We start from the raw sequence: 26029 nt of genomic DNA on the forward strand, positions 1-26029 counted from the left end.
CAGCCAGGCACAGGGCGTGGCAGGGCCTCCTGCCACAGGTGCCAGGGGGCTCACCAGCCCTGCTCCGGAGCACTGCACACCCCCTGCGGCGTTCAGTCTTCCACAGCAAAGCTGCAGACGAGGCCTGGGCCCCATTCCCCCCCCAGTCTGCCTGAGACAGAACCACCTCCGGATCAAGGGGACTGACCGAAGGGCTGAGCAGCACTTTGTGGCCCAGGGCCTGGCCCAGGACACCGAGGGCAGGGCACAGGGGGTGGGGGTGCGGCCCGCGGGCAGGAGGCCACCGGGCAGGCCCCGCTAAAGCAGCCCCAAGAGAGTCCCTGCTGGGGTGTTCGCTGTCCTAACAGTGGAGTCATCCAGGTGAACGCAGCCCTGCGCAGACCCCAGTGCCGAGGCGCGCTCCCGCCCAGGCTGCGCAGCTCCGGGCCTACCTAGCACAGAGCAGGGCTTCTTTTTGCTTCTCCGCCTCCTCTTTCTCGCTGGCTTGATCCAAGGGCTGTCAGGCTTCCCCTTCCTCTTGAGGAACTTCTTCTTGACGCTGGACTCTGAGCTCTGGGGGGGGTGGGGGGGGGCAGAAAGGCAGAGCCTGGGCTCCAGGCACAGAGGCTCCGGCTCCTGCCGTGGGGCCACCACTCACCCGCAAGACCCCGCTCACTCCCAGACGACCCCTTCCAGGTCACATTCTTAAAGACGCCCACGCTTGTCCCTAAACACACTCCAAGCCCGGTTACTTGAGTTTCAGCACAAAAAAAAGTAAATGGGAGAGTTCTACCAGACACTGAAGCAGCTCAGTAAGAGAATCCACTTCCAATCACACACACCCATTCGCCTTGCTCAAGAGAAAAGGAACAAAGCCTCGGTCTGCTTCAAGTCTACGTCCCAACGAGCCAGAACCCAGAGAACAAGCAGAGACTGTCACTGCTTATGGCACGTCACGATTCCTGAGTGTCCGCATCTCACACCTCCACACAGGCAGGATCTAACTGCCTCGAGCCAGACAGACAGAAAGCCAGCCCACAGAACACGCTGCCAAGTCTAACGCGCCCCGCTGGCCGTGGACGAGGAGACACTTAAGGGCCTGTGCTTCTGAGACACCGGGGCGGCTCAGCGCCGGCGCGAGGGCCTGATCCCGGAGCCGGGCCCCGGCGCCCCGTGCCTTCGCGCAGAGCCCAGGGAGGAGCGCGAGCCACACGGCACCAGGGCCAGCCCCAGGGAGACACACACCTCACCACAGCGCCGCCCTCACGCCCAGCTCTCAGCCCCCACGTGGCCACCGTCTCCCTCTGAGACGCACCCTGGCTGGACGGACATGGCCAGGAGCTCCCCAAGCCCCCACACCGGCCCAGCCGAGCCGCCGACCCCGCCCTCAGCTGAGCCCCGCCCCGCCGGCCCGGAGGCCCCTCCCGGCCCTGCGCACAGCCGCTCCACGGGCACGTCCCCAGGGCGCGCGTCGCCGCGTGCACGCGGGGGTTACCAGGTCGGACTCGTCCCCGTCCTCCTCCTCGTCTGCAGTGCCGGCCGACTCCTGCTCCTCTTCAGACTCGCCGTCCACCTGAGCAGCCACGCGGGGGCCCAAGAAAGAAGAGAAGCCAGTGAGACCCTCTGGGCGCAGGCACCCGGACCCCCGTGCCGAGGGGCTGCTGGGGCGCCCGCGTGCCCGCTCCACACCGAGGGCCCAGCTGGGGGGCGGCCCTGGCGTGGAGGAGGGCATCAACTGTACACAGATCAACGCGCGTGGCAGACAGCAATCAGAAAGGACCAGCGCACTCAGCACACACGAGCACAAAGCGCAAAACCGACCCGCCCCCGCCGAGGGCCCAGGCCGCCCCAGGCCGCGGCCCCAGGCCGCAGCTGACGCTCAGACCCCTTCCAGGCGTGCACGCGGGCCCAACCTCCAGCGGTAGCCCCCAGCACGCTTCTCTGAGTCACCTTCTTCTAACGAGAAGCGTGTTGCAGAATCCCTCCCGTCACAGAACAGAGGTGCCCGTGCTCACCGCCCCTACTCGCAGTGGCCCTGAAGCCCGTGTGCACCCGCGCCCGCCTCTGCCCTGCACACACGCAAGACCCCCCCCCCCAAGGGAAACAGTAGACACCGGCTCCCACCGCGGCCGGAGCTGGGGGAGGGGGTGCCCACAGCCCTGGGCTCTCCCAGCCCTGCCCCTGTTTCTCCCTCCGAGTCCGGGAGACCACACCCCTGGCCCATATCCCCCCTGGGTCCCTGCTTTCTAGTAACTGGGAGCTACACACCCACAGGAGAGATCTCCTCTGCCTGCTAAACACGTGCCCAACATTTTCCTACCAAGTCTTACGGGCTTTGTTTCTCCTCTTTCTTTTTATGTAAAACTTCTGAGATTCCAACCAGAGGAGCCAGGCCTCTCCACTCCCCCATTCACGGCTTCTGGGCTCGTGTCTTACGCCAGCAAGCCTTCATCTGAGATTAGAAACATGGTTTCCAAAGCTTTTTCCCCACAGCTAAGTGTTTTAACTCTTTTCTTAAGGCATGAGCCCTCGTCCCTCCCCTGGAGGCACGGTCTTAACTGCTGGACCACCAGGGAAGTCCCCGTGTGGGCCTTTCAAATCTTCCGGAATTTGCTTCTTAAGTAACAGGTCTCTGATCTATACCTACCCTTGCACACAGTGGTCTGAGTGTGCTCAGAACTGTGAGACCACCACCCCATGTGTCTGGAATGGAGCCCACGTCTCCTGTGCCCCGGGACCCGCTCATCGGCCTCCACTCTGCTGCCAGTCATCCCGGTAACATTCACTGAGAAGCTCACGGCTTTGCCCCCAGCTGGAAGCCCAGCTCTGACAGCGGCCGCCCCGTGTGGTGCCTGCCCGGCCCCACCAAGCCCCGTCCTGCCAACCCCACCCCTGTTCCCGCCGTGACACCCCCACATCAGCTGGCCCCACTGAAGGTCCTGTGAGGATTCTGATGAATTTAAGGATAACACGGGGCAAGAGAAATTACACAGGGGATCTCCTCACTCAGACAAACTATGGGTCATTCCGTGAACTTACGTTTCTTTAAACCTCTCTCAGCAAAGTTGCACGACTTGCCCCTTACGGGTCACAGACGTCTCTCGTGAAGGTTACTGCTAGGCACTCTGGCGGTGTCACAGGATGGCAGCTGCCTGGGGGTGACACTGGCGCTGTGTTCCGAGTCCTCAGCTGCCGAGACCGCCCCGGGACCGTCAGGGGAGCGGGAGCCCCCGCACAGAGGCCCGGCCGCGCCGTCCTGACCTCCCCGGTCGTAAACGCCAGCCGGCGTCCTGGGCATCCTGCTGACAGGCTGTCCGCACGTTCCCCGACTGGCAGGACCACCCACGCTCGGCTAACCGGCTACAGTGCCTGCTCAGCTGGTTTCCTTGGACATTTTAGATGAGGATTATATTGTCGGCAAACTCTCTCCCTTGTCCTTTAAAATATCAGTGCTCCCTTCCGGCTTTCACCTCACAGCTTTGCAGCAAGAATGACCAGCTCGGAGCGTCCGTGTGAGGGGGGACGGGGGCTACTGCCGCTGTTCAGTCGCTAAGTCGGGTTTAACTCTTTGCGACCCCGTGGACTGTAGCCCACCAGGCTCCTCTAGCCATGGGATTTCCCAGGCAGGAACCCTGGAGTGGGCTGCCACTGCCTTCTCCAAGGGTCTCCCTGACCTGGGGGCCACACTGGGGTCTGCTGCGTCAGCAGGCGGGCCCTGACAGTGGCTATCCTTCACTCGTGTTTATGATGGTTTAAAACTTCCACCGACACATACCACTTTCTCCTGGTACCTTTAATCAGCTTTGTTTAAATAGCTTTGAATTTCACTGGATAGTTTTTTACTTTAAAAACAGTGAGCAATGGAACTACCCACTAAAACAGGCAGATTAACAGCTTCTGAAACCCCTGCCGCAGGACTGTCAAGGGAGGAGTAGGGGTCAGTGGACGAGAACCCACACGGCGGCCGCAGGGACCAGCTGAGGCCTGGAGAAGGGCGGGGAGGGCAGCAGGGTGGCGGTGTCCGGGTCGCAGACCAATGGGCACCCGCGGGGCCGCGGCAGGCAGAGGCCACACGGGGCAGGGGCCCAGCCAGCAGGCCAGAGCGCCAGGGACAGCGCACCCTCCCGCCCCGTCCACCCAGTGCTGAGACCAGGGCGCCGAGCGTCGGTCACCAGTGAGGAGCAGGGGGCAGCGTGCTGGCCGCGGGCACAGGGGCTCCTTTCCTACAGATCGCTCTCGTAAGAAGACCAACCACACAGATTAACAGCTGAGTTCCCAGCAGGCATTTCACAAGAGAAGGCGTCCACATGGCAAACACTCCAGGACGCCCCCAACCTTCTCGGGGGCCAGAACTGTGGTGTGGATGCGCTCAGCCCAAGGCCCACGTGAAGCGCGCGGCCCCCCGGCGGGTGGAGAGCACAGCGGCAGCCGGGCTGGAGGGGGCAGCCCCACGCCGCCCCCAGCGCCCCTCCTCCCCCAGAGACTCCTCAGAATAGCCAAGGGCTTGGGGACAGCCAGCCGGGAACACAGGCGCAGCAAGGCTTCCCCAGGGGAGAATTAGAAAGGCAAGTGAGCCCCAGCGCCACGACGGCCCCGCAGGGGTTCGGGGACCCCGGGCCACCTTCAGACACCGTCACACGACAGTAATAAGAAACCAACGGCCCGGGCGAGCCCCCCAGCCACACCTGAGTCACCGGCTCCACTCAGAAACAGGGGCGCCGCGGCCCCGCCCTGCAGGCTGACCCGCGCCGCGGCCCGTCCACGCGGCAGCAGGCCAGACCCCAGGACACGGCCTCCAGCAGGTCCTGGGAAGGGGCCCCACCCCGTCCCTCTGAGGCGTGGCTGTGACTGGCAGACGGACACTGAACTCGGCGCTTAAGCACATTCCGTCTCAGGCCCGGCCCGTGTGCCTCTCGTCTCCCCGTCTCTGAAGAGCCACACGTAGGCCCATCGCGGTCTGTTACCATCACTGACCTATGTAGACCTGCTCCCACCATCTTCCTTCATTTTCCACATTTTCTTCTTGATTTTGCTTTTATTTGTCTCCCTGATTCTTCTGTTAGCTTGACACTCATTTGATTTCTCCCCCTTTGTATTAACGTCTAGACGGTGTTATTGAGTGTCTAGATTCTTTCTGGAGGAGGAGGACTTCCATCAACACTGAGAATCCAGAGACAGACTTGGATCCCAGTGCCGCGTGCGAGCGACACGGGCGGTCTCGTCGCCAGGGGAGCAACGACCGCCGGCGGCCTCGCGGCCCGGAGCCCGGCCCCGGGGCCCGCCGCGCCAGCTTCACGGAGGCGGCCCCTCCCTGTGCGCCCCCCCGCTTTGGCTCTGCCTCACGCTTCATCACAAGTTCAGTGTGACTCAGACAATCACACATAGAACACTGAGCGATGGAAAAACAAGGGATAGCTTACATCAATTCATGCAGAATCGCCAAGGACAAAGGCCTGTACGTCGGAATTAGAACCCAGAACCCAGAAATCACGCAGAAGCAGCCTAGCGTCCCTGAGCTCTGGTATCAAAGCCAAGGCTGGCAGCCTAGTCCTTCAAGCCACTGGTCAGCAATGCACGCACACCACACTGCCCCGGCCACAGGCCAGTAGAGAGGGGGTCGCACAACAAATCCTGATGGCTAGTGACCGTGAGGGGCTGCCTGGCCTGCCTGGAACAAAACACAGAGGTGCAGGGACACGCTGACACAAATCCGCACCTTCCCACGCACTGCAGCCAGCGCCCTGGGGACGTCCACGACCCACCGAAGGGGACAATCGTGCCCCGAGTGTCCCCGTGACAACAGGAAATGGCTCGGGGAGGAGGGAGCAGGGGGCAGACAACACCTGCTGAGGGGCCCAGAGCAGCGCACGGTGCCATGAGGAGGGACCTGGGCACCCAGGGTCTGACCCCACTGTAGGCAGCAGTGAGCACAGGCCTGAGAGCGCGCCCTCCAAACACCACTCTAGGGCCAGGAGGGGCTTCCCTGGTGGCTCAGCCAGTGAAGAACTCGCCTGCAATGCGGGAGACCTGGGCTCAATCCCTGGGTCAGGAAGATCCCCTGGAGAAAGGAAAGGCTGCCCACTCCAGTGTTCTGGCCTGGAGAACTGCACGGACTGTGTCCCACTGGGTCACAAACAGTCGGATACGACTGAGCAACCTCCTCTCTCTCTCTCTCTCTCTCTCTCTCTCACAAACACACACACACACACACACACACACACACACACACGGGCTAGGCTGAGCAACCTTCTCTCTCTCTCTCTCTCTCACCCAAACACACACACACACACACACACACACACACACACACACACACACACACACGGGCTAGGCTGAGCAACCTTCTCTCTCTCACACACACACACGGGCTAGGCTGAGCAACCTTCTCTCTCTCTCACACACACACGGGCTAGGCTGAGCAACCTTCTCTCTCTCTCACACACACATACACACGCACGCACACTAGGAAACTGCTTCCTCCTATGATCCTACAGAGAGAGAAAAAATAACAAATGGTATCTTAAGCGATTTTAAAATTTAAATCTCTAGTGTTAGCATTTTCTACCAATTTATTTTTGAATAATTACACCTCAGGGGCTGGGACAACATTTAAAATTTTGCCCCCAAACCTCCTGGACAAGTAGAACTGGCCTAAGTGGCCACAGTGATTCTGAAAGTTAAGCAACACCAGAAAAAGACAAGGGAACATCTCTTTCTGCTCCACTGACTACACTAAGGCCTCTGACTGTCCGCATCACAGCAAGCCGAAACACTCTTCAAGAGATGGGCACACCAGACCGCCTGAGCTGCCTCCTGAGACACGTGTAGCAGGTCAAGCAGCAGCAGGTAGAACGAGACAGGGGACAGTGGACTGGCTCAAAGCTGGGAAAGGAGTGCGCCGAGGCTGCACAGTGCCATCCTGCTTACTCATGTGCACAGTACATCAGGCTTGGCTGGGTGACTCACAAGATAGCAGCAAGCATGCTGGGAGAAATATCAACAACCTCAGATATGCAGATGATACCACTCAAATGGCAGAAAGCAAAGAGGATCTAAAGAGTCTCTTGATGAGGGTAAAAGACGAGACTAAAAATGCTGGCTTAAAGCCAAGATCATGGCATCTGATCCCATCACTCCCCAGCAAATAGATGGGGAAAGTGGAAACAGTGGCAGACTGTATTTTCTTGAACTCCCAAACCACTGTGGATGGTGACTGCAGCCATGAAATCAAGAGACACTTGCTCCCTGGAAGAAAAGCTATGACAGATCTAGGCTGAGTGTTAAACAGCAGGGGCATCGCTTTGCCGACAAAGGTCCATAAAGGCAAAGGTATGGTTTTTCCCGCAGTCATGTACCGATGTGAGCGCTGGACCATAAAGAAGGCTGAGCGCTCAAGAACTGATGCTTTCAAACTGTGGTGCTGGAGAAGACTCTTGACAGTCCCTTGGACAGCAAGGAGATCAGTCAGTCCTAAAGGAAAGCAATCCCAAATATTCATTGGAGCGATTGATGCTGAAGCTAAAGCTCCAGCACTTTGGCCACCTGATGCAAAGAGCCGACACACTGGAAAAGCCCCTGATGCTGGGAAAGACTGAGGGCAACCGGAGAAGCGGGCAACAGAGGATGAGATGGTTGGATGGCACCATCGACGCCATGGACATGAGTATGAACAAACTCCGGGAGACAGTGGAGGGCAGGAGCCTGGCTTGCAGCAGTCCACAAAGTCGCAAGGGACCGGATACGACTGAGTGAACAATGGGGCCCTCCCGAGCTCCAGAGGCTGAAAGAAAACCCTTCACACACATCAAAAGCTACACCCACGGGGCTACTGCAAAGTGCAAAAGGCTAGCCAACAAAATCATACGCTTCCAAAAAGTCACTGCTGCCAGAAGCTCGCCACATCGTCTCTGCCCACCCTTAGTTCAGAGGAGCTCGTCAGATACGGCGTCTGTTTCACACAAAGATGGCCCAGGGTTTCCTCGGACGCACCTGACACACAGCGGTGACGGGAAACCCAGGGCTCTGCATCTGCCTCTCAGCCACGGCTGCTGCTGCTCCTCCAACTCGTCCGTCCCCCGACCAGAAGGCCCGGACACCGAGAGCCGCTCTGCCCAGATCTCCTCCCGCTGCCCGTGGGGACCCCCGCACCACCCTGGACGGCGCACCGCCAGGACCACCACTCTGCACACCCGACCGCCCCACAGGCCTGTCACAGCTGGGCACTCGCCCCTCCGGGAGAACGGAGTCCCCACCTGCAGGAAGACCACACCCGGGGCAGGTGCCCAGGACACCAAGCCAGGGCCAAGGGCAGGCCGCACAGGCACTGGGTCAGCACAGCTGGCAGCGCAGTCCTCTGCAACACTGTTCCTGTCACTCCAGTGCCTAGAGACAAGCCACTCACGGCCGGGAGCGCTGCCCAGAAGGACAAGCAGTGCTCTGATGAAGACAGACTGTCCCAGGGCCCAAGAGAGATGAAACCCAAGAATCGCAGCCAGAAGCAAGCAGGGCTTTCTTAAGGCCCCGAAGTGCACACGGCCTCTAGCCCCTCACCCAGGACTGAGGTCAGGTGTGCGTGCCACCCACCTTCTGGCTGCGGTCAGGCGCCAGCACGCCGTCCTTGGAGGCCCTGCCATCCTCGGTGGGGAACGCAGCTGCTGGCGGGCCGCCCTGGTCCTCATCCTCATCCAGCTCCTCTGAGTCGTCCTCCTCCGAGTCCAGGTCCAGGCTCTCACCGTTCACGTGGAGGGAGCCGTCACTCAGATCCTTCTCCCCCTGGAAGAGGACAGACGCAGCGTCGGGACCGCCTGACTCCCCTCCCAGCGGGCATGGCAGGGGCTGCCCTGGAGCAGAGCAGAGAGGCGGAGGGCCCCCCACAGCCTGGCACACCCCTTACCTTGGAGCCCCCCGTGGAATGAGTTATACTCTTAAACATCTCAATCACCGTCCTCTGCTTCAACACTTTGGTCTTTTTCTTAGGAACCAGGCTATAGGTCCCCATTCTTCGCTTTTTCTTCCGAGATACTGCAGCTGCTAAAACAAAAGGCAAGCAAGCTAAAAAGAAAAAAAAGTCAAAAGGGGACAAGAGAAGAAAAGAAATGCCATTCAAACGTTTTTAAAGGCAGGCTGATCACCAGAATATCATCAGCCCCCACAACAGTGTCGTAAGTTGCACAGAGAAAGCAGAAACCCCACCACGGACCACGCGATCTGTTCGCAAGGGACACTGAGCCGCGCAGACGGCACTCGCGAGCCGGCTGTGGCGGACAGGCCCTGGTCACCAGGACCCTCCGTCCTCGGTCAGAACCCCACGACTGCTCAGCGGCCTGTCCCTGCACACGAGGGCGGGTGGGTGGGCCGGGAGCAGGGCTTCCAGGCAAGTGCAGCGGTCGCAGAACCAAGCAGGGGCAGGAGGGCTTGTGGCCACTGACGATGTTCTGGGCAAGGCAGCCCCGGGTTCACTGCTTTGGAATGAAGGTTCCTACGATGTTTCCTTTTTGTAAGAAGTTTCAAGAATTGTTTTTTTAAAAAAATCTGAAAACCATTGCTTTCACATGGAGGAACTCCTCCAAAGGACTGACAGAAACGCCTTACGTTTAAGTTCTATGAAACACGGGAAGGGGACACTGGAGAAAAAGACGGCTGTTCACACGGGGGCCAGGACACAAGAGCCGTCAGCACGCAGCCTACAGGGGAGAGCGCGGAGACACGATGCCATCCACGCACGCAATGGGCACAGGCGAGCCCGAGCAGGCCTCCCGGCGATCTTGGGAGGCAGGCGGGTTGTGAGCTTCCTGCAAATCTGGAGTTTTCCCAGCCTGTGCTGAGGCTGAACAGCACACACAGACCCTCCGGGGTTCTCACCACTGTGACTTAAAGTGGGAACAAGAAGGGACAACTTGAAATCATGATTGTCCCGGGCAAGTCTAACATGGACAGGAGGTGGCACAGAAGAAGGAGAGGAGGCGTATTCGAAGGACCAGGTGGACAGAGGTCGCCCGCTCCCAGGCCACACGGGCACCGTCAAAATCAGCCACGGCCAGGCGGCAGAAAGGCCACGGGCAGAGCAGGGGAAACTGTGCCCCCTGAGGAGCAGGGCCACAGGCTGCAGGAGGGTCTGGGCACCAAGACATATTCACAGTCCTGAGCCTGTGGGGCCCCATCTTCAGCCTGCAGAGAAGGCAGGAAGGACTCCCGTGGGAAAGTACTGCAGTCTAAGTGTTTCTGCTTAGAGAACTTGTCCGCAACGGGTGAGGGAGTGACAGCGCTCAAACGGAAACAGTCCAAACTCTTCCCACCCCTACCGCTCTCCCCCTCCCCACCAGCACCACTGGGCTTGCAGGATCTTACTTCCCTGACCAGGGATTGAACCCGCGCCCTCAGCAGTGAAAGCATCAAATCCTAACCCCTGGACCGCGAGGAAGTCCCCGATCTTTGCTTTTCAACAGAAGCACCAGCTCCTGACATTGTCGCCGAGCCCCACACACACATAGGCGCCGCTTCACAGAGAGCTGCGGTCTATCTGGCTGAGACTCTTATTATTTAACAATAATACCAAGGGGTGGTGGGAAGATAGACTGACCCTGTTTTCTAACCAACCACTGCATTTCAACAAACAGAACATGAGCTCCCTGGTGACAAGGCTGGGCCCAGGACCAGGAAGGACAAGATGGGCCGGGTCCACCTGGAGGAGGCAGGAAGTTCTCAGAAGCGAGGGGACTCAGGAGCCAGCCTGGCATGACAGTGATGGACGGGAGATGCACAGGAGGGCCCACGAGCTGAGACAGAGGCACAGCTGGAGAGGGAAATCCTTCACTGCCCCAGAAGCTCCAGGGAAGGCGGGAGGGGACGACAGAGAGGGAGGCCACGCTGGGCGGTCAGTCCCGGAGGGCGTCCCCAGACGCCCATGCTGCCGAGCGGGAGGGACAGACCACACGGTCCTTTAGGCCCCACCTCCTGAGACACACAGGACGGTGACCCGGGGGTCCCCACCCCCAGGGGGACACAGAGAGGACATGGGCCTCGGGGGCAGTCCAGAAGACAGCCGAGACCACAGGGACGCTCCAGACTGACCACACGCTCCAGGGGACGGCAGGAAACACCTGGCCAGAAGCACCTCCCAGGCGGCCATGTGAGAGGGCGCCACGCGGCCCAAGCACACAGCACGGGGCCCAGGCCTGCACTGCCATAGCGGCCAGAGGCGAGCGCCCCCGCCAGGTGACTGCGCCCGTGGCGAGACGGGGGCTCCTCCACAGAGACCCGGGTCTGAAATCAAACTACTGACAGGCAACGCGAGGGTGCCCCCAGCCCGCACCGGGGGCCCCTCGCAGTCGGAGTGCCCCTCGCCCGCAAGCCCAGGCCTGGCGGAGAGCCCGTCTGTCCCGAGAAGTGCAGTCTCCAGAGGGAGCAGGCTCCAGGGCTCTCCTCCCGCAGCCCCCCAGGAGCCATCCCTTCTCCAGGAAGGCCCACCAGGGACCTGGCGTGCCCACCTCCAACGCAGGAGGGGCCGGCCCACGCGCCGGGCCCCGGCACTCAGCCCCTGAACTGACCGCCACCCCAGACCTAGAGCGCCCACCCCACCGAACCACGGCCGCAGACCGTCCGCCTGAAAGCGACCTTCGTCGGGGAGCTGGAGGGCAGCGGAGGCAGCGACATGGGCCGGGCGAGGGCGAGCCGGCGGACACCCCGGAGCGCAGCGGGCCCCTTTTACCTGTCTGGGCCTTCGCGGTGGCCACGTAGCATTGGTTCTGAGGTAGCGACTGGTGAAGGGACGGGAAGGGGGGTGAAAGCTGCTGGCGTGCAGACTCCGAGGCGCCCCTGCTCAGCTCCTCTTTCGGCTCCTCGCGGTCGCGGGCGTCCCGGCCTTCCCTGGGGTCCTTACTCGCCGCGTGCTTCAAAACAGAGACAGCCGACAATGACACACGGGCGGCAGAGACGCTCGACCGACAGACACACGACTGGCAGACACATGGGCGGCCCCGACATACAGCCGACACCGACGCGCAGCCGGCAGGCGCACAGGCAGCGACGCACCGGCGGCAGACGCACCGGCAGCAGAGACACAAGCGGCAGCGACGCACAGCCAGCAGACACAGGCGGCAGACGCACCGGCGGCAGACACACAGGCGGCAGCGACGCACAGCCGGCAGAGACACAGGCGGCAGACGCACCGGCGGCAGAGACACAAGCGGCAGAGACACAGGCGCGCAGGCCGTGCAGGCCGGCGGCACAGAAGCAGCCGCCTCCGTCCCCGGCCCCCACGAGGACGGGCCGGGCCGAGGGGGATCGCGCTGGCGGCGCGGGGGAGAGCAGGGTCTGTGTCTCCAGGGGAAGCGGCAGGGAGCTGGCCAGCCTGTGGCCCGGGCGACGTGTGTGACTCGCGAGAGACGCCCCGGAAGCTCTGAGGAAGCGCCTTCCCCTTGGGGCGCCCCCCAGAGGGCTTCACCCCACGGCATCACCACGCCACGTCTTTACGGTTCTTTTGCTGAGTTTTACCCACTTCCTCAGTGTCCTGGCCTCAGCCTTCCCGGGCGAGGTCAACGCCGGCACCCCCACCTTCACTCCAGACGCCACGCACGTGCCCCCACCGCACGCTCCCCGAGTCGCCAACAGCCTTCGGACGGCCCGACCTCGGCCCGACACGGCTGAACCACACGTGCCTGCACACACAGCAGGCACACGCCCTCAAGATACAGGGCTGGGAAACGGGGCAGCCGCCTGCCAAAGGGTGGACGCAGGAGGACCCTCGCCTTACTCCACTGACAGATGAACTCAACGCGTCAAAGGCCTCAACGAGGAAACTTGTAGGAAAAAACAAGGCGGAAGAGTCACAACACTGGGCTTGGTGACGACCCCTTCGATATTACAAGGGCACAGGCAACAAAAGGAAGAAAGATACATCAGACTTTAGTGAAAATAAAAAGTTCTTATAGATCAAAACTACCACGAGATAGCCCCTAACGTCTGTCAGAATGGCCATTATCCCAAGACGGCAAGTCACAAATGCTGGAGAGGACGTGTAGAAAACGGAACCCTAGCACCCATCAACGGGAACGTCAACTGGTGCAGACACTACAGGGATTCCTCAGGAAATTAAAAACAGAACTACCCCATGATCCAGAAACCCCACTCCTGGATATTCGCCCAAAAAACCCCCAAGCACCAGTCCCCAAAGGTAACTGCACCACAGGCTCACCGCAGCGCCGTCTGTGGCAGCCTCGACGCACAAGCAGCCTGGGCACCGTCAACAGACAGACGGGTGAGGGGACGCGGGGTTCAGCACACACAGGGGGACACTGCCCGGCTGCATGGAAGGACGAAGCCTCGCTGCCAGTGACGGCGCTGGGTCCAGAGGCGCGCCGCCAGATGAGGCGGGGAGACGGACACCACGATGCCTCGCACACGGAGAACCCAAAAGCAGAAAGCATCGACACACACACCAACAAGAGGCACACTCACAGACGCAGACGACAGACAGACGGCAGAGACGGCGGGGGACGGACAGGGCAGCCGGAGGGGGCTGCGAGGCGCGAACTCCAGTAAGTCATGGAGGCCTAACCCACAGCAGGCAGGGTACAGCCGACAACGCTGGACAATAACGGCACGGTGACTGACTGTAACGAGACTTATCCTGGTGATCGTTTTGTAAAAGATAAAAATATTTAATCACTATGCTGTATACTTGAAACTAATATAATATTGTAACTCGATTATACTTCAATTAAGACTTTTTTAATTTCTGTGCCTCAAAAGACAACCAACAAGACGAAAAGCCAACCTACAGAAGGGGAGGAAACGTTTCCAAAGCACATATCTGATGGAAGGTTCACATCTAGAATATATGATAACTCCACATCCCAACAAAGAACTCGACTTAAAAATGGGCAGCGCATATGAAGAGAGATTTCTCCACAGGAGACACACACAGGCCCCAAAAGCACGTGAAACGACGCTCAGCATCACTGACCATCAGGAAGACAGCTCAGAACTGCAGCGGGGCCACCTCGCACTCCTGGGACGGCATCTATCGAGTGACAGAGAGCACCACGTGCTGCCAAGGGCCTCCGTGCACGGTGGAAGGGGGCAGAGCGCAGACGCCGCGGACAGCAGCCTGGCGGCTCCTCCAGAGGGCACGGAACTGCCACCCGATCCTGCGATCCCACTTCTGGGCGCCCTCTCAGGAACCGAAAGCAGAGGCCAGAAGAGCTCTTTGTACAAGTGGGTCCACAGCAGATGAGGGAGGAGGCAGCCCAAGTGCCCGACGAGGGGGAGTGGATAAACCAAGTGTGTGTGTGGTGTGTACACGGACACGCATGCAGTGCAGTATCGTTCAGCCTTGAAAAGGAGGGATGCACTGAGATAGTGCAGACGACTCTCAAGGACTCTGTGCGGCGTGGGATAAGCCAGACACGAAAGGACAGATCCCTGTATGAAGGATCTTTGTCCCATCGCTTCCTGGCAAATAGACGAGGAAACAATACCAACAGTGGCAGACTTTTCTCGGGCTCCAGAATCACTGCAGACGGGGACGCAGCCATGAAATTAAAAGACGCCTGCTCCTTGGAAGAAAAGCTGTGATCAACCTAAACGGCATATTAAAGAGCAGAGATACTACTTTCCAACAAAGGTCCCTCTAGTCAAAGCTATGCTTCTTCCAAGAGTCATGTAGTCATGTATGGATATGAGAGTTGATCTATAAAGCAAGCTGAGTGCCAAAGAACTGATGCTTTTGAACTGTGGTGCTGGAGAAGACTCTTGAAACTATTTCGGACAGCAAGGTGATCCAACCAGTCCATCCTAAAGGAAACCAGTCCTGAATATTCATTGGAACAACTGGTACTGAAGCTGAAACTCTAATACTTTGGCCACCTGATAACAAAAGCTGACTCATTGGAAAAGACTCTGATGCTGGGAAAGACTGAAGGCCGGAGGAGAAGGAGACGACAGAGGATGAGATGGTTGGATGGCATCACCGACTCGATGGACATGAGTTTGAGCAAGCTCCAGGAGTTGGTGATAAGACAGGGAAGCCTGGCGTGCTGCAGTCCATGGGGTTGCAACGAGTCGGACACAACTGAGTGACTGAACTTGAACTTGTTTGTATGAAGGACCAAGCACCACTGATTCTGTCAACCTGAGACACAGAGTAGATACGGAGCGTGGGTAGGTGTGTGTGTGTTTCTGTGTGTCTGTGTGTGTGTCTGTGTCTCTGTGTAGCAGGGGTGGGGCAGAGACAGGGCTGGAGGAGAGGAGGGGAGGGAAGTGAGCCTAGCAGGGACAGAGGGTCAGTTTAGGGAGATGAGCAAGCTCTGGGACGACAGGGTGATGGCTGGGCACTGAAACATGGCTGCAATGGTAAATTATATGTTCAGTTCAGTTCAGTCGCTCAGTTGTGTCTGACTCTTTGCAACCCCATGAATCGCAGCACGCCAGGCCTCCCTGTCCACCACCATCTCCCGGAGTTCACTCAAACTCACATCCATCGAGTTGGTGATGCCATCCAGCCATCTCATCCTCTATTGTCCCCTTCTCCTCCTGCCCCCAATCCCTCCCAGCATCACAGTCTTTTCCAGTGAGTCAACTCTTCGCATGAGGTGGCCAAAGTACTGGAGTTTCAGCTTTAGCATCATTCCTTCCAAAGAACACCCAGGGCTGATCTCCTTCAGAATGGATTGGTTGGATCTCCTTGCAGTCCAAGGGACTCTCAAGAGTCTTCTCCAACACCACAGTTCAAGAACGAACTCGAGTCAGTCAGGGAGCCAGTCTACACAGCGTGCCGGCGTGGGACCCAAGGGCCTCCCTCACCTCCTTTGTGTGAACAGGGGCTAATGTAACCCTGAGCTGGTGAGTCTGATGGTGTGAACACCACCATCCAGAAGGAAACTGGTTTTGCCTCGCGTGGGGACATGAGGCCGCCCAGCTGTGAAAAACCCTGCATTTTTAAACTTTTAACGGAAGATAGATTTCTTGTCATAAACATGCAACATGTTTGTTTTCAAAACTCAATTTTCAATAAAATATGCTTTCCTGAGAAAATCGAACAAGACTGAGCAGGGTCTGGAGAGCAGAAAAGCCAGGAGTCGGGAGAGGCCAGGTATGGGTCTGGGAGCCAGGAGGGCCCCCAGTCTCCACAGCTCCAGTCCCCTCCTCTCGCAGGGCTCTGGGAAGCAGAAGGAGTTACCAGTGTGTGAAGGAGGTGAGCATGGCCTTCAGCAAATCAGCTTCTGAAGCCTCAGCACCCTTCTCTTTCCTTTCCCTGCAACAGCCTGAGTGTGCTCAGCAACTGCCAACAGAATGATGAGCGCTGCAACTGACTGTGTGCTAACAGCAATCACAGCCACTCCACGGAACACAGCTAACCCTCAGACGAACGCCATGGGCAGAGGCGTTTCCTGAAACTGAATTTCACACCGCTTGTTTCCCCTGGAGGAACGCGACGGCGACAGTCAACACTTTCGGGAATCACCTGCAGCAGAGCAGAATTCTAGAAGTGGGGGTGGGGCCAGAGCGCAATTGCAATGAGATACATAAATAACGCAGAATCTTCCGACATGCATTTTAAAATCGATAATGGTGGTCCAAAAAACGGTAGGCAAATAAATAAACTTCACCTTAAGCCTCAAGTCTAATGCAAACCTAACCCATGACAGGTCACGCACTTCAGGCTTCCCTGGCGGCTCCGTGGCAAAGAGTCTGTCTGCAACTCGGGAGACCCAGGTTCAATCCCTGGGTTGGGAAGATTCCCCTGGAAAAGGGAATGGCAATCTACTCCAGTATTCTTGCCTGGAGAATCCCATGGACACAGGAGCCTGGCAGGCTATAGCCCATGGGGTCACAGAGTCGGACAGGATTGAGTAACTAACACACCCACATATACTTAAAGTTCACATAAAACTAAAAAGCTATGAAAATTAGAGAAAATCTTCAGGATTTAAGGCTGGCCAAAGAGCTTTTAGGCATGCTACCAAAAACACAGTCTTAACAGAAAAATACTATATAAGTTCTATTTCTGCTTTATTGACTATGCCAAAGCCTTTGACTGTGTGGATCACAATAAACTGTGGAAAATTCTGAAAGAGATGGGAATACCAGACCACCTGACCTGCCTCGTGAGTAATCTTATACAGGTCAGGAAGCAACAATTAGAACTGGACATGGAAAAACAGACTGTTTCCAAATAGGAAAAGGAGGACATCAAGGCTGTATATTGTCACCCTGCTTATTTAACTTATATGCAGAGTATATCACGAGAAACGCCAGGCTGGGTGAAGCACAAGCTGGAATCAAGATTGCCGGGAGAAATGTCAATAACCTCAGATATGCAGATGACACCACCCTTATGGCAGAAAGTGAAGAGGAACTACAGAGCCTCTTAATGAAAGTGAAAGAGGAGAGTGAAAAAGTTGGCTTAAAGCTCAACATTCAGAAAACGAAGATCATGTCATCCAGTCCCATCACTCCATGGGAAATAGATGGGTAACAGTGGAAACAGCGGCAGACTTTATTTTGGGGAGCTCCAAAATTACCACCACCATGAAACTGAAAGATGCTTACTACTTGGAAGGAAAGTTATGACCAACCTAGACAGCATATTAAAAGCAGAGACATTACTTTGCCAACAAAAGTCCATCTAGTCAAGGCTATGGTTTTTCCAGTAGTCACATATGGATGTGAGAGTTGGACTATAAAGAAAGCTGAGCGCTGAAGAATTGATGCTTTTGAGCTGTGGTATTGGAGAAGACTCTCGAGAGTCCCTTGGACTGCAAGGAGATCCAACCAGTCCATCCTAAAGGAGATCAGTCCTGGGTGTTCATTGGAAAGACTGATGTTGAAGCTGAAACTCCACTACTTTGACCACCTGATGTGAAGAGCTGACTCATCGGAAAAGACCCTGATGCTGGGAAAGATTGGGGGCAGGAGGAGAAGGGGATGGCAGAGGATGAGATGGTTGGATGGCATCACCGACTCAATGGACACGAGTTTGAGTGAACTCCGGAGTTGGTGATGGACAGGGAGTCCACAGGGGTAGTAAAGAGTTGTACACAACTGAGGTGAACTGAACTGTTTAGGTTGAACTTCATCAAAATGAACAACTTTTCCTTAAAGAGACTGTAGGTCTTCAGAAGCGCAAGGATGAAGCCCAGCTGCAAGCCAGCACCTGACAAGGGAGCACACCGACACCCCCAGAGCAGGGGCGCCGGCCCAGGCACAACGTGCACGCACATGCAGCGAGGCTGTAATGGAGCAGCCCAACAACCCCAGAGTAAGGGCGCCGGCTCAGGCGCAACGTGCATGAGGTGCAGCGTGGCTATAATGGAGCAGCCCGACACCCCCAGAGCAGGGGCGCCGGCCCAGGCGCAACGTGCATGCGCGTGCAGCGAGGCTGTAATGGAGCAGCCCAACAACCCCAGAGTAAGGGCGCCGGCTCAGGCGCAACGTGCATGAGGTGCAGCGTGGCTATAATGGAGCAGCCCGACACCCCCAGAGCAGGGGCGCCGGCCCAGGCGCAACGTGCACGCGCGTGCAGCGAGGCTGTAATGGCGCAGCCCAAAACTGAGGGCCTGCCAAATACCCCCGGATGGGCGAGCGTTACAAAACACACACAACTTGTCAACGTGCAAAGGAGGGCCCTGCAGACACAGCCTGCCGAGGTCGGGGGTGCAGAGTGAGGAAAGAAACACAATCCTGCGTTATGGAACATCTGAAACGATGCTCAACAGACATGCAGGATGGGGATGGTGGGGTGACCACAGAGGGCGCCTCGTGGTGCCAGGTAGGCACACAAGCCCACGAGGCTGTGCCCTGGGTAGCGTCCCAGGTCCCGCTGCACCACCTCTGTGGCTCCCTAAGAAGAGTTAGTTAAAGGGTTTTTACGTTTTGGCGCCTGCAACGAGCAGAAGCTGTGCCAGGGCCAGCCACTGCATGGGCAGTGGCCCAGCTCCCAGCACCTCCGGCCCAGCCACAGAAGGCAGGGGGTGGGCAGGGGACAGCAAGCCACAGCACGAAGGTGGGCACACTCCTGGCGGGAAGGCTTCGGAGGGAAACCGCCCGGGCAATAGGCGCCGAGGCCAAGCAGAGCCCCACGTGAGGAAATGGCAGTTCAACCAAGACTACAGAAGACCTGTAACTATCCTTTGAGGGATAAAACAGAAATGTAACTGAGAGCACAGATATTCTTAACTTAAAATCTAATCATATACACTGGATATGAAAAAAACTGTCAAAATGGAAAACATCAACGCGTGAGAGGACCACCAAGACCGAAGCGCTGGGGACACAGGAGGGAGACGGGCAGGGTAATGAGCTGCTGCAGAGGCGGGGCTCGGGGAGGAGGCGCTGGGGGCGGGGCTGGGGAGGAGGCGCTGGGGGCGGGGCTGGGGAGGAGGCGCTGGGGGCGGGGCTGGGGAAGAGGTGGTGTTGGGGGTGGTTCCGGGAGAAGGCGCTGGGGACGCCGCAGAACCCTCAGCCCTCAGCCTCAGGTGTGCGTCAGGCCGCGGGGGGGGGGGGGGGGCACGGAAGGCCCTCAGGAACCAGCAGGCGACGCGCCCAAGGAACTCCGGGGTGTAACTGCACACCTGGGAGCTGGCAGCTCTCAGCAGCTCCAGGCCTAACTGCCCAGACGGGTGGGTTCTGAGCCTCCCAAGAAAGTGACTCCCAAAGAGGGGGAGGAGCAACCCATGGGCTGGGCACACCAAGGGAAGCCCCGCAGACAGGCTGGCAATCACCCGCCAGGACCCAGCTGGCAACCCTGGCGAGTGACGCCCTCTTCCCGGCCTCTCCCCTCCACGAAACCAACAGCAGACAGACAGGAGAGGCCCTCCCAACAGGGACGTGTTACCAGGCCCGGGATGGACTTCGGCATGGTCTTCCGAGCCCTGTGGACCTTGATGTCGGCGCCCGGGGCCGGGGCCTTCTTGTCCTCTGTGTCCTTGCTGCCCTCCCCAGGCTTGGCTGGCACAGCAGCCGGCGGCTGGGGGAAAGCACCGGGAGTCCTCCCTCTGCCAGCCCCACCAGGAAGGGTCTTCGCCGCATGGCCAGGCAGGGAGGAGGCCAGGGCGCTGGCCACCCGCAGTGGCGGCTCAGACAAGGGGGCCTTGCCAAGGAAGTAGCCGTTGCTCCCGACGACAGGACTCTGGGGGAAGCCGTCAGAGCGGATGTGGTTCTGCCTCCCCAGCTCGGGGTCTCTGTCCAGAATCCCATTCTCCGCTATCCGGGCCCCCGGGCCGGCCCCCTCCTGCGGGCTGCCCCGCGTGCTCTCCTGAGGGTGCTTCACAGCAGCCGCGTGGCCGCTGGCGTTGCTCTGGTCACAGGACCCGTTGGTCTCCCCGTCTGCAGCCACCGGGGCCTCCCCTCCCTGCTGTTCCGCTGAGCCGTCATCAGCAGCCATGGGTGACCCTGCAGAAAGAGAACAAGAGTCAGGGGTGCCCACCTGCGACCCCAACAGAGTCCCACTGCTGTGCTCACAGGAAACTGTCTGCTTCACGGACAAACACCTGACTTCAGGCGGACTACATACTAAGCACAGCGCAGTCACTGTCTCGACAGTGAGCTGATGGAGTGGGCGGCGACCTGTCCCCGGGAGGGAGGGCAGTCTGCCCCGAGCCCCAGCCGAGGAGCGGGCAGGGCCACGGTCCTTGAAACAAACACCCGCTTGTCTGTGAAATACTTTTTAAAAGGCTTCAAACACGTGACACAGATGTAGTATCCTCCAGGAACAAAGTCACTGCTGGAAAACAAAACTGGGGAGGATTCAGACAGAAAACAAGGTCTCCGGAGCCGCTGCCCAAGAACAGACCTGAAGAAAACAGGACGCGTTCCGTCTGTCGGTCAGGAGCTTAACAAACCTCTGGTCTCTGAAGCTCATCTCCTCCACAGCTTGATAAACAAAGCAACCCACGTGCCACCAAGCAGGAGAAAGCCCGCAGCTCCAGCACTGGGTGCAGGGGACAGAGGTCATGTCCAGGAGCCCACCACCCACCAGCCCCGTCCCCAGGTAACAGCACAGCGCCTCCACAAGCCCATCACAGCAGCACCAGCCCCTGGGGCGAGGCCTGCATTCACTGCTACGGCCTGAGCACAGAAGCGCAAGTGCAGTAGGTATAATCTCAATCGATAAATGGCTATTAATTTCTTAAAATCCTCAGCAAAACAGAATAGGTGAAAAACCTACTCAGCTTGGAGAAGCCCGCGTGCCAATCTACTGCAAACGTAAACTTATTCAGAAACGCTACACGGATTCCACGTAAGACCAGAAACAACGTCAGGACACCTAGTAACACCACTAAGGTTTACACAAGAGTGGGGTCCCAGGTGGCTCCACAAGAGCAGAGATGAAGTGAGAGGCCTGGCAACAAGGGGCTAGCTCTCCCGCACACATGGGGTGCAGAGGCACGTCAAACAGGGGTGCAGAGAGGCCGCCAGACCGGAAATCAAGTGCAAATAACAAGGACATTTTCCTACGCCAGCCTTAACTTTGGGGAAGAAAACATGAGAAAAAATAAGACAGCATTCACAAAAGCAGAAAACTATAAAATAGGGTATAAAATTTAACCAAGATCATGCAAGGCCTCTATGGAGGTGGCAAAAATACAGAGATGCGTGTCACCTCAAATTAACCCTCCAAGTTCAACGATGCCCTAACTGAAGCTCCAATCAGTATACTGAGGAACTCCAAAACCTTACTTTAAAATGCGCAGGGAAAGCAACTTAAAGAAGGAAGCTGGACCCTTGACTCACACCATATACAAAAATTAACTGAAAACGTAGCCAAGATCTAAGTCTAAGATGAAAACACAGTATAAATCTTTATGACTTGCTATGAAGCAACGGTTTCTCAGACGCTGTAACAGGGGTGCAGGCAACCAGCGAAAGCCAGATAGACCGGACTGCGTATCGTGCTTCCAAGAACACAGTCAAGAAAGGGAAAAGAGTACCTGCAGGTTGTTGTTCAGTCACTAAGTCGTGTCTGACCCTTTGCGACCCCAAGGAACTACAGCACGCCAGGCTCCCCTGTCTTCCACTATCTCCCAGTTTGCTCAAACTCACGCCCACTGAGCTGATGATGCTACCTAACCATTTTATCCTCTGCGCATCAGGTGGCCAAAGTACAGACTGGAAGGCAGTATTTGCAAACCACACATGTGATAAGGAACGTGCATCTTAAATGTATTTTGAAAAGCCTCTGACAATTCATCAATAAAAATCAATAACCCACCACATGACCCAGCAACCCCACTCCTAATCATGGACCCCGAGGAAACCAAAACTGGAAAGCTCACACGCATCCCACTGGTCACTGAAGCACTATTCACGACAGCTGGAGCAAGGAGCCACCCCATGCCGGGGGCCGGCGTGAGGAACTCCGCCCGTGGCCCAGGTGCCCATCGACAGGTGCGCGGGTAAAGGCTCTGCCGTGCATATACACAATGGGATGTTACTCGGCCATAACAAGGAATATATCTGAGTCAGTTCTAATGAGGTGGATGAGCCTAGACTGAAGTTCAGTCAGAAAGGTAAATTCTAACACATATATACGGAATCTAGAAAAATGGTACTAACGAATTTTTTTACAGGGCAGCAATGGAGAAACAGAGGACAGACTTACAGACACGGGGAGGGGGAGAGGGTGAGACGTACGGAAAGAGTGACGTAGAAACTTACATTAAGTATTAGTATCAGTCGCTCAGTCGTGCCCGACTCTTTGCGACCCCGTGGACTGCAGCCCACCAGGCTCCATTGTCCATGAGATTTTCCAGGCAAGGATACTGGAGTGGGTTGCCATTTCCTTCTCCAGGGGATCTTCCCAAGGGTTTGAACCCGGGTCTCCTACACTGCAGGAAGATTCTTTACTGACTGAGCTACAAGGGAATGGAAACTGACATTACCGTATATAAAGTAGATAGCCGAAGGGAATTTGCTGTATGTCTCAGGGAACTCAACCTAGGGGGTGGGGTGGGGAGGGAGATGGGAGGGAGGTTCAAGAGGGAGGGGATATAAGTATACCTATGGCTGATTCGTGTTAGGGTTTGACAGAAAACAGCAAAACTCTGTAAAAGCAATTATCCTTCAATTTAAAAATAAATAAAATTTTTAAAAATCAATAACCAATTTTATGGGCAAAGTATCTGAACTGACATTTCTGCCAAGAAGATATACAGAAGCTAAGAAGCACAAGAAGAAATGCTCAGCGTCAGCAGTCAGCAGGGGGACACACCAAACCCGGATGGCTCTGACCAGAAAGACGGGGCCGGTGAGCCGGTGCTGTGGGGATGGGCGGAGGGCAGCCGCCTCGGCAACCAGTCTGGAGGCTCCCGGGAGGAGCCCAGGGCTGGGCTCAGGGGCCGCGCGTGAGGAGGAGCCCACAGCACGCACCTTCAAGCTCTTTAGGAAAAGGCCTAGGAGGGCGGAGGGGGGAGGAGCCCACGGACAGCAGCATGCCAGGGGAGAGGAGAGCACAGCCGGAGGAGAGCGCCGAGGCAGGGCTCCAGGGGTCCCGCACGGGAGCAGAGGGGCAGCAGGACAGTGGGTGGATGGCTGGAGACAGCAGAGAGGGGCTGTGGGCTGCACCCCCAGGCGCGAGTGAGGCAGTAAGCAAGGCAGGGCCACGGATGTCCGTCCATCAGCGCACGCCAGGCACCTGGGACCAAAGGCAGACACGAGCTGGCCCCCAGGACCGGCTTCCGACCTGGGAAGGGGTGGGGCTCCAAGACAGTCTTGGGAAGCAAGGGCCCCCAAGCCCCCCCCCACCCAGCCCCAGAGCCCCAGCAGCTCTCCTGGAATCTGACGCGCTTTGATCACGTGCCGTCGCCCACACGACCCTGCCCTGTGGCCTGGGCCCCGGGTCCTTCCTCCCAGCGTGAGGCTGCCTGCTGCCAGCCCCGGCCCAGGGCCCACACTCTGCATCCCCCACAGGCACCCTCGGGCATGCACGCGCGGTCACAAAAGAGGACCCCGTGGATGTGAAAGGTGACAGAGACGCCGCCCGCGAGGGAGCAGGGCCACCGGAGTCCCCGTCACAGCTCGGGACGCACATGCACGTGGCCGCCAGCCCGGGGCCCAAGGTGCTCCCCGCCAGCAGGCCACCTGAGGCCACGTCCTGGGAGGCTCAGCCACTGGACAGGGCGCCCCGGGCCCCCGCAGGACAACGGCCCCCGTCTCCCTGCATGTCTGCCAAGATGGCCCAGCCTGCGCCTGGTGGAGTGGCTGCCCGCACACAGCAGGCTCGGCCCGGCGTCTGCGTGCTGAGGCCAGGGCCCGGCTGGGCGTCCACAGCCGCAAGCTTGCATGACCTCGGCCCCCACCTGGTCTCGTCCCCAGCCAAGAGGCAGGCAGATGCCCGGGGCAGGAGTGCAGCGGGCCCCAGGTGCCGCCGTCCAGCCAGGATGCTGCTCTCAGGAGGGCCACCGGCAGGCTCGGGCGGGACAGTGGGCTCACCTCCCACGGTCGGTCCCAGCGCAGCCCCATGCAGGGCATCCAGAGGCTCCCTGGGCACCAGGCCCTTGCCAGCCTCCCTCCACCGCTGGGCAACTCGGGGGGCTTCCAAGTCTAGGCACCTCGTGCAGCCGCCCCTGCTGGCCCCGGTGCCCTGGGGACTGGGACCTCTGCCTCCCAGCAGGCCGGGAGCCCAGGGCCCCGCTCCAGGGACCGCCCTGCAGGCCCGCGGCCCCGGCGCCCTTACCTTCGCTCGGCAGCTCGGCTCCCAGGCCGCAGTCCTGCTTGGTCTCCCCCTTCGCCGGAACCGCCTGCGGAAGAGAAGCAGTCATCAGTCGCACTCCACCAGAGGACCCCGGCCCACGGGCGTCGCACTCACATCAGAACCAGCCCAGCAAGGACGGCGGACTGGGCCCCTTAGGCCCGTGAGGACGCCCACGACACAGGCTGCAGGGGGAGAGGCCGGTGCCGCCAACAGGCCCGGGAGACTCCAGGCAACAGAGGGCCCCGCCCTCGCACTCCCAGATTCCGGACGTGTGGCCTGACCAGTGGTCTGGAACCCAGGGGTTTCCAAAGTGGGGGACGCTGGGGTCCCTGAAGACCCCTAAGGACCGAGGACCAGCTGTTCTATGAGTCACGTGCACACGCACGGGGGGGCCGGCAGCACTGCCGAGCCCAGGCCCCCAGACCACAGCTGCTGGCACCGGGGTGGTCAGCCGCTCCCACGGGGCGCCCCGTTACAGGGGCAAGCTCAGTCCACGGGCTCAGGGGCCTGCAGGCCGGCCCCGATCCTGAGCGCCTGTCCTGTGCCGGGGAAGCCAGTCCAGGGGGCGCGGAGCACAGCAGGGCCCAGGTGACAGGACCAGGGACAGCGGGGGTGACCACCCCAGGAGCCGGCGAACAGCAACAGACGAGACGGCAGAGAGACCTCTGTGCTCGGGGCCACAGGGGCCTTTCTCAGCCAAGTCCCGGGAGCTGTGTTCCAGCCAGGGGTGAAGAGACAGACACGTGATCTTCAGCAAGTGGGGGGGCCGTGCGGGTGTGACGGGGGGGCCGTGAGGGTGACGGGGGGGATGTGAGGGTGTGACAGGGGCTGTGAGGGTGTGACAGGGGCTGTGAGGGTGTGACAGCGGGGCCGTGAGGGGGTGACGGGGGGGCTGTGAGGGTGTGACAGGGGCCGTGAGGGTGTGACTGGGGGGGCTGTGAGGGTGTGACAGGGGCTGTGAGGGCGTGACAGGGGCTGTGAGGGTGTGACGGGGAGGCCGAGAGGGTGTGACGGGTGGGGGACGTGAGGGTGTGACGGGCGAGGCCGTGCGGGTGTGACGGGGGGGCTGTGAGGGTGTGACAGGGGCCGTGCGGGTGTGACGGGGGGGCTGTGAGGGTGTGACAGGGGCCGTGAGGGTGTGACGGGGGGGGCTGTGAGGGTGACGGGGGGGCTGTGAGGGTGACGGGGGGATGTGAGGGTGTGACAGGGGCTGTGAGGGTGTGACGGGGAGGCCGTGAGGGTGTGAACGGTGGGGGCCGTGAGGGTGTGACGGGGGGGCTGTGAGGGTGTGACAGGGGAGGCCGTGCGGGTGTGACGGGGGGGGGCTGTGAGGGTGTGACAGGGGCCGTGAGGGTGTGA

General features: G+C 58.9%; 1 protein-coding gene across 2 annotated transcripts in view; it reads right to left on the bottom strand.

Moving 5' to 3' along the window:
* The window catches only part of EHMT1 (euchromatic histone lysine methyltransferase 1), a 66919-nt gene extending 42182 nt beyond the window's left edge, over positions 1-24737 (bottom strand). The window contains exons 1-7 of one of the 2 annotated variants that reach the window (XM_068987937.1): positions 24653-24737; positions 19814-20370; positions 11687-11867; positions 8873-9009; positions 8563-8751; positions 1475-1552; positions 432-552 (exon numbers count right to left, since the gene is read on the bottom strand). In XM_068987937.1, the coding sequence (XP_068844038.1) occupies positions 432-552; positions 1475-1552; positions 8563-8751; positions 8873-9009; positions 11687-11867; positions 19814-20370; positions 24653-24737 (1348 nt within the window). Of the gene's footprint in view, positions 1-431; positions 553-1474; positions 1553-8562; positions 8752-8872; positions 9031-11686; positions 11868-19813; positions 20371-24652 lie in introns of both variants that reach the window. The other variant, XM_068987936.1, reaches the window with a different exon arrangement.
* Positions 24738-26029: the final 1292 nt, after the last annotated feature.

This window comes from Capricornis sumatraensis, chromosome 1 (assembly GCF_032405125.1).
Source record: "Capricornis sumatraensis isolate serow.1 chromosome 1, serow.2, whole genome shotgun sequence".
In the NCBI taxonomy this organism is placed as follows: Eukaryota; Metazoa; Chordata; class Mammalia; order Artiodactyla; family Bovidae; genus Capricornis; species Capricornis sumatraensis.